We start from the raw sequence: 10,609 nt of genomic DNA, 5'->3' as shown, positions 1-10,609 counted from the left end.
TACAAGGTTGCAGGAAAAGCCTATCAAGCCTCCATGCAGAGATGGAAGGACTCATATGGGCGATGTCCTGTTTGCGAGAATTACAGTACACCGTGATTCATATCGAGACGGACTGTTCCGACATGGTAGATATGATTGCTAACCCTACTGACTGGCCGGCCTTTGCCTCTGAGTTAGCTTCCTTCCGATTTCAACGAGCCGGTTTCTTGGAGTTCAACATCAGCCATATACCGAGGACTAGGAATTCTCGTGCAGATTCTCTCGCCAAGGAGGCAAGGTGTACCGGTGTTCTTTTTTCTCATATAGATCAGACTCAGCCGGATAGAGCGTCTCTTCGGAACGACTCAAGCCCGACTACCACTTGATCTTAAAAGATGGGCGTCGACAAAAAAAAATAAAAAAAAAATATAATATGTAAGTGATATTTATCGTAATCTATTTTATATTATAATAATATGTTTGAATCCATCAATAATACTGATTATATTTTAGTATATATCTTAATATTATATTATAATAATACTGTACCGACTCTATATTAGTATATACAGTTGTCATCATATATTTAATTGACAATACAAAAAAAATTTACAAAACTTTTCAGCACAAATTATAAATTTTAAACGATGTTTTTAAGAGGAAACCCATTTCTCTTGTTCTTATCGGAGATATTGATCTGGTTAGAGACTGCTACAAGATTAAAGTTAGAGTATTGAAATCTTAGAATACATGGAAAAATTAAAAAATCGTTTCGAGTGAATTGGTATTGATTGGTACCATTATAAGTATAGTATTTTCTATTTTTTTTTTTTAACTCATTTTTAGTATTTTCTATTTTGTTATTGATTTTCATTAATTAGTCGATTTCATGTTAGTCACTTGTTTTTATCAAAATAAAAATTAGGGAAAGAAGATTCATGCTTCTATTGATGAAAGTTTTTTTGGTACTTCCGATCTAAGTTATCTCAAAGATTTTTTTTTTTATTCTGAATAATTTCATTACCCGTGAGTAAACCACATAATATAGAATATGCTTTTAAGATAAACTTCTATATAACAACTAAAATCACTCACTGTCATGATTTTTTGAAATTAAAAGTTGAAAATAATTATTTCAAAAAATTTAAAGAAATATTTGGACGAGTATGAAAAATAAGTCTTAGTAGGTGAGTTTTTTTATTTATATCATATTGTATTTTTAATTGATGTGTCTTATTTATGCTCTCTTTGTTCATTAGTTGTTCGTTCTAATGTTTTGTATTTTAGATATTAATAGTGAGGTTGTGAATGTTGGACCTTTAGAAAAATCTTAAGGCAAAAGGAAGATTTTTAACTAAGATAAAATTAACTATTCGTGAGATAATGTATATTTTAATCACCATTTAATTGTATACTATTTTATTTTTATGATTTAGTGATATGCGTTTAAGGCCATGTTCGTTTGTACATTTGAAAGATGCATCTAGATGGTCTATCTAGATGCCTTATCCAGATGCTCCATCTAGATGTTGTTGTTTGTGTATTTCGTCCATGCATCCAGATAAATCATCTGAATGCAACTATGTTTGTTTGCTTTTTTATTATTTTGAACCTGCATTAGCATCCAGATGGACTTGTGATATCACTCAAATTACCCTAAGAAGTGAATTACTCTCTCAAATAAGAGGTTCGGATGTAGTACTTAGGGATCGAATCCACAGAGACTCTAGGATTACACAGTAGATTGTGGTTTTTAAATAAATCTAGATTAAATGGTTTATAAGTTTTAAAAGCAGTAAATGGATTGGTGAGCAAATTTAGTGCTCGATTGATTGTTTTGAGGCTGTTAACAGTTGGTTGAAGGAGCTAGATTCAGGTATATTCCCAGGTATGATAAGTAACACTTAACTTGGGAAATTAGGGGTTTATTAATATTAATTGTTCTTGAATTCAAACTAGGATATAATCTATTTGATTATCTTATCTAATTTGGATCTTAGATCTCAACTCTCGTATTTTAATCACGAGAAAGTTTCGATCGACAATTCTTTGTGAATATCGATTGATACACCTTTCAAAATATCGATCGACAGGGCTCTCGCTGCGTCGATCGATATTTCTTCCAGAAATCTTTACGGACAAGTTTGATATAGTATTCTCTAACACACTTGACCAAATCTCGTCTGTATCTAGTCAGTTAGATAATTCTAGTTATTTTCAGGTATTGAGTCAAGCAATGGCTTGATCCCAATTAATCCTTAGATCTAAGCTTAAAGGGTGATCAATCCTAAACTTAGCTTTAAGCACAACTAGATGAAAGAACTATATTTCTAAACACCCTAGCAATTGTTATGTCAGTATTACATTTATCAACCCATTTGAGAAACCTAAATCTAACAGTAAGGACTACTCAGACATATTCATGGAACACATGGTTATGATGGTCTGAATAATACTTAGATAAAATAAATAGTAAAAGTAACAGAAATAATGAAAACAAGGGAGTTCAAGATCTTCTCTGTTTTGCAGTAGATGATCTATCTCTCCTCTTTCAATGGTGGCATCTTGCCTCCTCCAAACTAGGTCTAAAAAGGTCTCTAGGCAAGTCTGCCTATAAAATGATACAAAATCCTAACAAATAGCCTAACAAGCGACCATGGGCTAATGATGTAATTATTAAGACTTTTGTGAAACTTGAAACCTTTTAATTTGTCATTAATTCTTGGATGGCTTCATAATCGATCGATGTAAGGAACTCAACATCGATCGATATTTGGTGGTAACTGTCGGTCGATACTGAATTGCGACCGTTGACCATCTCTTGCTTCCAACGAAGCTCAAAAGATCTCCAAAAAGCTTCAAATACATCATTTTCTTCCAGATAGTACCTGAACCTGTAATTGTTCTAAATAGACTCTATATAGTGATAATATATCTTAAAACATTCATAAACCATGGTTAAAAATGGGTAAAATCCATGGTCTATCAACTCCCCCAGACTTATTTTTTTGCTTGTCCTCAAGCAAAACACAACAGAGCAGTCTCTCTGAGACAGGTTTGAAAACATCAGGAACTCTCATAATCTAAAACTCAGAATCATCACCTCTACAATATTGCAATCCATATATTAAAAAGTCCTAATCACAAAAGCACTTTATACCATATCCTAGCTTAGCAACCAAATTCATCTAGCCAGCAACTTAACCAAATCTTGTCTTACATTCCCCTCTACCAACCTCATTTCTTTGCATAAATAAAAGTGTAAGCTTTACCTTGGGAGTATCGATCACAAAATGCAAGGATTCTCAAACAAGTATCTAGATCTGCAGTTAAAAGTTAGTTTCTATCTTTTTTTCTCTTTAGTCAAAGTCTACTAATTGCAGGTTGATTGACCAAGATTGGACAGGCTTCCATGAAGCAAGCCGTAATGATGATTGCCACTAAGTCCTGTTCACTTCTTTTTGACCTATATCCAAGAATTCATATGAATCGAACCTTGATGATTGCCGCCACCAAGTCCCGTTCGAATTCTTTTTGTTGGAATCCTTATGAAGTAAGCCTTAATAGTTGTAGCCACCAAGTCATGTTCGAATTCCACCTAACTACCGCCTAATTAATAAAATTAATTAATTTTTTTTATAATTTTTTTTTTCAATCTACCTATTAATCTAGGGTCGAAATAGAGAGATAAAAGGTGATAAATCTACACAAGACTTTACCTTCCAGACTTGTTTGAAGAATCCGATCCCATGTATATCAAGCCCCAAGACAAGCAATTGTGTCAAGTTTAGTGTTGGAGGTCAGCTTTCGTTCCTTCAAACAATCTCAGCAAATGTGGACAGTTGACAGGTTGATCCACTTTAGTATCTTTAGTACTATGTGCAATCAGAAAGTTTAAAATGGTGCTAAAAGAATGGTTAGATAACAAGCAAAAATCTGATAAGATCATTATTCCCTTCTTGACTCAATAAAAAAAAATTTGTGTGGAAATATTTAAAAATTCATGAATAAACTAATATCACTAAGTACCTCCCCCAGACTTAAACTTCACTGTCCCCAGTGATATTCAGTCTAAGGTTGGTTGGTTAGAAAGTTAATAATAACTACTAAGTTAAAATGTTAGACAAGAGAAAAGAATGTGTTACCCTCTGTCTCGAGGATCGATCAACATGTACACCGCATAATCGATCGATATCACCGCATCTCTGTCAATCGACGAGCCATTGAGAAAATCAATCAATAAAACCGATTGTTATCGATCGATATCTCATGCGTGAAAACCTGTAAAAACCCAATTATGCGATTCGATTTTCATGGTACAAAAAATCCGTTAAATCGATCGGTATTCCTTATTATATTGTACCTTAAACAAAAATCGATCGATATAAGCTCTAAAATCTCAGTTCAAATCCGATTTCTATTTCAACCCTAGGAAGAACAAAAATTTAGAAAATTTCGTGTTCATACCATGATGATGCGTGAGTTAAGTGATCTAAACGGAGAGAGGGTTGAAATTTTAGTGGATTGAGCGCAAGGATCGTCGGATTTGGGTGAAAAAAGAGAGATAAAAGAGATGGGAATGTTTTCGTAGGGTTTTCGGGTTTGTGTGAATGTTGACTTAAGTGTCGACTTAAGTGACCCCGTGTCTGTTCATTCGATGTCGATCGACGACGAGTCGTCATCGTCGATCAACAGACGCTTTGTTTTCCGATACTTAATTTTTTTTTTTTAAGTCCTAAAAATTTCTAAAAATCCTAAAATTAAATATGGGTTGCCTCCCATTCAGCGCTTATTTTAAGTCTTTAGCTTGACTTGATATTCGAATTTTCTAATTATCGGGAAGGGGGCCTAAGTTTTTGGGCTCAATATTTGGCGGTTTAGCCCAATAGTGCTTTACTCGTTGGCTATTTACCGTGAATTTGTCTCTTTTATTATTTGTGAGCGTAATGGCTCCATAGGGATGGGCATTCACAACAGTAAAAGGACCAGACCAACGAGATCAGTTTTTTCTAGTAAACAGCGTTAGCCGAGAGTTATACAGTAATACTTGATCATTTGGTTCGAAGTGTCTGGAAATGATCTTTTTATCATGATATGCTTTCATTTTTTCTTTGTATATCTTTGAACTCTCATAGGCTAAATGTCTAATCTCGTCCAGTTCGTTAAGCTGTATGAGCCTTCTTTCGGCAGCTGGTTTGATGTTGAAATTTAATAATTTAATGGCCCAGGCTGCCTTATGTTCTAGCTCAACTGGTAAGTGACAGGATTTTCCATAGAGTAGGTGAAATGGGGTCGTTTCTAATGGATTTTTGAATTCAGTCCGGTGATAGGCCCAGAGTGCATTGTCCAATTTTCTAGACCAATCTTTTCTGGATGTGCCCACGGTCTTTTCTAAGATTTCTTCGATCTGTCGATTTGAGACTTCTACCTGCCCATTCGTCTGCGGGTGGTAGGGTGTAGCAACTCTATGATGTACTCCGTTCTTACGGAGTAGTCCTTCAAAAACTTTGTTGATGAAATGGGAACCACCGTCACTTATGACTATTCGGGGTATTCCGAATCTCGGGAAGATAATGCTTTTGAAAAGCTTAATGACTACAGATGCGTCGTTTGTTGGGGAAGCTACCGCTTCGACCCACTTTGACACATAGTCAACAGCGACTAGGATGTATTTATTTCCGTACGAAGAAGGAAAAGGGCCCATGAAATCTATTCCCCAACAGTCAAAGACTTCTACCTCTTGAATAGATTTCTGTTCCATTTTGTGTCTTTTACTGATTTTCCCCCTTCGTTGGCATCTGTCGCATCGTGCTATGAATGCATGAGCATCGCGAAACATGGTTGGCCACCAGAATCCTGCTTGAAGAATTTTTGATACTGTTTTAAAATTAGCAAAATGCCCAGCATAATCTGATCCATGGCATTGGAATAAAATATCGTGTATTTAAGTTTCGGCGACGCAGCGTCAATACATCCCGTCAGAGCAGTGTTTGTAGAGATATGGTTCGTCCCAGTGATATCTCCTAACTTCTCGTAAGATTTTCTTTCTTGTGTACCCTCTCAACTTTTCGGGTTCTATGTCGGCAGCTATATAGTTTACTATATCAGCGTACCAAGGTATGTCCTTTGAACCTTGTCCGACTACATGCACTCCTCGATGCAGACTTTCATCCACGGGGGAACCACGGTCAGGGCACAGCTTGTTGTGCGCGATGTTAACTTTTATAACGAAGGTGAGGGTTTTGGGATTAGTATCTTCGCTCAGAATGTCTGAAGTGTCGATCGACATACTGTCGTCGTCGTCGATCGATCTGGTATTGTCGTAATCGATCGACATTAGATCGTTATCATCGATCGATAGATCCTCGGAAGTGAGACATACTTTCCCGATGAATGATTCCGTTTGGTAAACGTTTTCAGTTGGTAAGAAATCATCGATAGGGACGTCGTTTTCTATTCTTATCCGGGAAAGATGATCTGCAACTCCGTTTTGTACTCCTCTTTTATCTTTGATCTCGATGTCGAATTCTTGAAGTAGAAGGATCGATCACATGAGTCGTGGTTTTGCGTCTTTCTTTTGCATCAAGTATTTAATTGCAGCGTGGTCGGTGTGGACGATGACTCGCGATCCGACCAGGTATTGACGGAGTTTTTCGAATGCATAAACCACGACTAGTAGTTCTTTTTTTGTTGTTGCGTAATTTCATTGTGCGTCGTCGAGAGTTCGACTGGCATAATAGACTGCATGTAGCTTTTTGTCTTTCCTTTGGCCCAGAACTCCTCCTACAGCGAAATCGCTTGCATCGCATATGATTTCGAAAGGAAGATTCCAGTCAGGTGCTTGTACGATGGGGGCGGTTATCAAGGCTTTCTTTATTTCCTCAAAAGACTTTACGCATTCTGGTGTGAAATCGAATTTAACTTCTTTACAGAGGAGGGAGGTGAGAGGTCTAGCGATTTTGCTAAAATCTTGTATGAACCTCCTGCAAAATCCGGCATGCTCGAGAAAACTTCTCACATCTTTCACTTTTGTGGGTGCCGGCAGGCCGGTCATTACCTCAATCTTTGCCCGATCTACTTCTATACCAGCAGCAGACACTTTATGTCCTAAGACGATTCCATCGTTAACCATAAAGTGGCATTTTTCCCAATTTAGAACGAGATTCTTTTCTTCGCATCTTGCCAAAAATTTACATAGGTTATCGAGACAGTTTTTCAAATTGGATCCATATACTGAGAAATCATCCATGAAGACTTCCATGAAGTCTTCTATCATATCAGTAAAAATTGACATCATGCACCGTTGGAAAGTGGCAAGGGCATTACAAATACCGAATGGCATTATGCGGTATGTGAATGTTCCGTAAGGGCATGTAAAGGTGGTCTTTTCTTGATCGTCAGGATGTATAGGGATTTGGAAAAATCCAGAGTATCCGTCAAGAAAACAGTAGTATTGGTGATTTGCCAATCTTTCTAACATTTGATCAATGAAAGGTAAAGGGAAGTGATTTTTTCTAGTAGTATCGTTTAGCCTTCTATAATCGATACACATTTGATGTCCAGTGACGGTTTGCGTGGGAATGAGTTCGTCTTTGTCATTCTTCACCACAGTGATTCCACCCTTTTTTGGTCCAACAGGCACGGGGCTAACCCAATTACTATCCGAAATCGGGTAAATGACTCCGGCATCTAGAAGTTTAATTATTTTCTTTTTAACAACTTCTTTCAAGTTTGGGTTCAGTCGCCTTTGTCGTTCCACTGACAATTTTGATCCGTTTTCTAGGTGAATCTGGTGCATGCACAGATCTGGAGAAATGCCAGGAATATCTTCGAGAGAGTACCCCAGGGCTTTCCTGTATTTGCGTAGTTTATTTAATAACAACGCAAGTTCTCTGTTTGTGAGGTTGGCGTTCACGATTACTGGATATGAATCTGTATAGAGAAAAGCATATTTGAGTACAACGGGCAGCTGTTTTAACTCAATCTTTGGTGCTTTTTCGGGATCCCATTCCTTCAAGGAGGATGGTTGTCGATCAACAGATCTTATTAAATATCGATCGACGTTGATTGCCCAAGCGTCATCCTCTATGTCATCAATGCTTTCTGTTTCCATGCTCGCGTCCATTAATCGTGTGTATTCTTCAGCTCTACTGTCGACACTGAAAGTTTCTTCTTCACTAGCTGTGAGAACTATCTCCAGTGGGTCGTCTGAGCACCAGTTTATGAAAGATTCTTCAGTCAATTCACAGATATCATCCACGTAGGAAGTCTGTTTATCGATCAAGGATCATCTTATCAGGTTATCCATGTTGAAAGTCATCGGAATGCTTCCAATGTTTAGACATATCCTACCCTCTTTGACACAGTAGATCGCACCTGCAGTAGCTAGGAATGGTCTACCCAAAATAAGGGGGTCCTTTGGTTCATTCTGGTATTTCAGTGCCACGAAATCTGTTGGAACGCGACAGCCGTTAATTCTTATTGGCACGTCGTCAAGCACTCCCTCAGGTAATCTAATGGATCTATCGGCCAGAACCAAAGTTATGTTGGTAGGTTTGAACTTGTCGTATCCTAAGGCTGTTGCGACAGAATGTGGCATGAGGTTCACGCTGGAACCTAGGTCACAAAGGGATCGAGATAATTTTTTGTTCCGTATATTGCAATTCAAAACAAAACTGCCCTGATCGGGTCTCTTGATTGGGATCTCGCCTTGGATTATTGCACTTACTTCCTCTGAAACCATCATGACGCTGCGCTCAGCGGCTGGAAAACTGTTGGATACCATATCTTTTGCATATTTTTTTATTGAAGGTGAAACTTTTATTGCATCACTCAATGGCATTTCCAAAATGATCTTATCGAATGCTTTCTTGCAGATCGCTTTATCTAGCTCTCGCTTAGTCTGAGTTTTGTTAGGAGGGAAGGGTGGTAGAGTCCTATACACTCTTTCTATAGTGGGTTCAACAGGAGTCGAGAGTCGATAGACATTGTTCGTTCTTTCTTGTCGATCGATTTCGACATCTTCTCCCAATTCTCCCTCTTCCTCCTCAAGGTCGATGGCCTCTTTCTCAGTGTTGGGTCGCTCTTTCTCTCGAGGTATTTCTGACTCGGTGTTGGGATCATCGAGGATTATAGGGCGCGACCTATTTTCACCGGCTTCCTCAACTACAACATGTTTCTCTGTGTTGTTGATTTCTATTGTGCTCGGAATGAGGCGTTTTCCGCTTCTCAATAACACGACATTAACTTGACGTTTTGGGTTCGCGTCAGCCCGCCCAGGGAGACGTCCTGTCTCTCTTTTGATGGCGATTGCGTTTTCCGCGACCCAACTGTCCAGTCTCTTAATGTGTTCACTCAAAGTGTCGAACTTCCTCGTCAGCTCACTAAAGATTAAGTCTATCTTTCCGTTCAGGTCAGTGGCCAATTTGCTATTTCCCGTGAAAGCTTGGTTTAGCCTAAATTTCGCTCTGCCTCGGCGTGATCCAACAGTAGCATCATAATTTTGGGTAAAGCTATCAGGGCTAGGATACTTATTTTCCAAGGTTTGGCTATCTACAAAATTTATTTGCTGTTCTAGCTCAGATAGGGTAACATCATCAATTTGGTAAACTCCAAATTGGTTCTGTCCTTCAAAAGCAAGATGGGGTGAGTCTAGATGTTCTTTAATTTCGAGTAAAGGTGACTCATCAACTGAGTCAACTTTCCTTCCTAACTCTACGTCCATCATTTCGTAGGATCTTCCCGTAGCTATATTCTTGATCAAACGCTACACTTCTTTAGGGTTTCTAGTACTGAAGTTCCCTTCACTGGCTGTGTCGAGCGTAATTTGGTAATGAAGATTAATACCTCCGTAAAAGGTATTAATGAGCTGTGGCTTTGAATAGCCATGGTGGGGGCATTCAAGTTGGTAGCTCTTGAATCTCTCCCAAGCGTTTCTGAACGATTACCATGGACCTTGACAGAATGTGGAGATTTTCTTTCTTACATCCCAGTAGTGCGCCTCATCGAAGAATTGATTGATAAAGGCACTCCTTATCTCCTTCCAACAGGTCAAAGATCATGTTGGTATTTGGTCAAACCATTTTCTGGCGTCGCCTTCTAAGGAAAATAGGAAGAGTTTACAACGATTGTATTCATCATCCATTAATTCTTCTAGATACTCGATGTAGCCGTGCGGTCGCTCTGAGACGGTCCCACGGAAAGGGTTTTGACGTACCATAATTAAGTATTCAGGACTGATCCCGAATCTCTTGGTATCATCTTGTGGTAGTCTAATTGCGGACCTATTGGAATAGGTCCTTCCAGGGGTTAAGTAGTCTTGCAAAGGCAATTTCCATTCATTATCTCTTTCTGAGATAGATTTAATTTGAACAGGGATTTCAGTACCCTGTTCATTCATAATTTGGTTATTTGCGTTGCTTAGCTGACTTTGAGGTTCTCCTAGGACTACTCCCTCATTAGCATCATTGGTAAGAGAAAACTTACCTGCTTCCGACGGGGTGTTGTCGATCGATGTTGGATGTTCGACGTCGACCGATATTGCTGCCGACTTGTCGCTCGATATTGCTCTCACCTCGTTGATCGATGTCCGGCCGAAATCCATGTTTTCCATCTTGAAGCTCCTGTGTCA

The 10,609-nt window shown here is 38.4% G+C and overlaps 1 protein-coding gene and 1 pseudogene across 1 annotated transcript; both read right to left on the bottom strand.

The window, feature by feature from the left end:
* Positions 1-5,395: 5,395 nt before the first annotated feature.
* On the bottom strand, positions 5,396-8,104 carry LOC106338373 (annotated as a pseudogene).
* Positions 8,105-8,266: 162 nt separating this feature from the next.
* On the bottom strand, positions 8,267-9,703 carry LOC106338372. Its single transcript, XM_013777366.1, has one exon. It carries the CDS (start codon positions 9,701-9,703, stop codon positions 8,267-8,269), a length of 1,437 nt encoding a protein of 478 aa, XP_013632820.1.
* Positions 9,704-10,609: the final 906 nt, after the last annotated feature.

This window comes from Brassica oleracea, chromosome C4 (assembly GCF_000695525.1).
Source record: "Brassica oleracea var. oleracea cultivar TO1000 chromosome C4, BOL, whole genome shotgun sequence".
Classification (NCBI taxonomy): Eukaryota; Viridiplantae; Streptophyta; class Magnoliopsida; order Brassicales; family Brassicaceae; genus Brassica; species Brassica oleracea.
Note: the sequence above shows the minus strand (reverse complement) of the source record. Positions and strands in the feature narration are given on the sequence as shown.

Bases quoted from the DNA above. Each gene is read 5' to 3' on its own strand.
- LOC106338372 (XM_013777366.1), bottom strand. From the start codon at position 9,703: ATGGACGTAGAGTTAGGAAGGAAAGTTGACTCAGTTGATGAGTCACCT.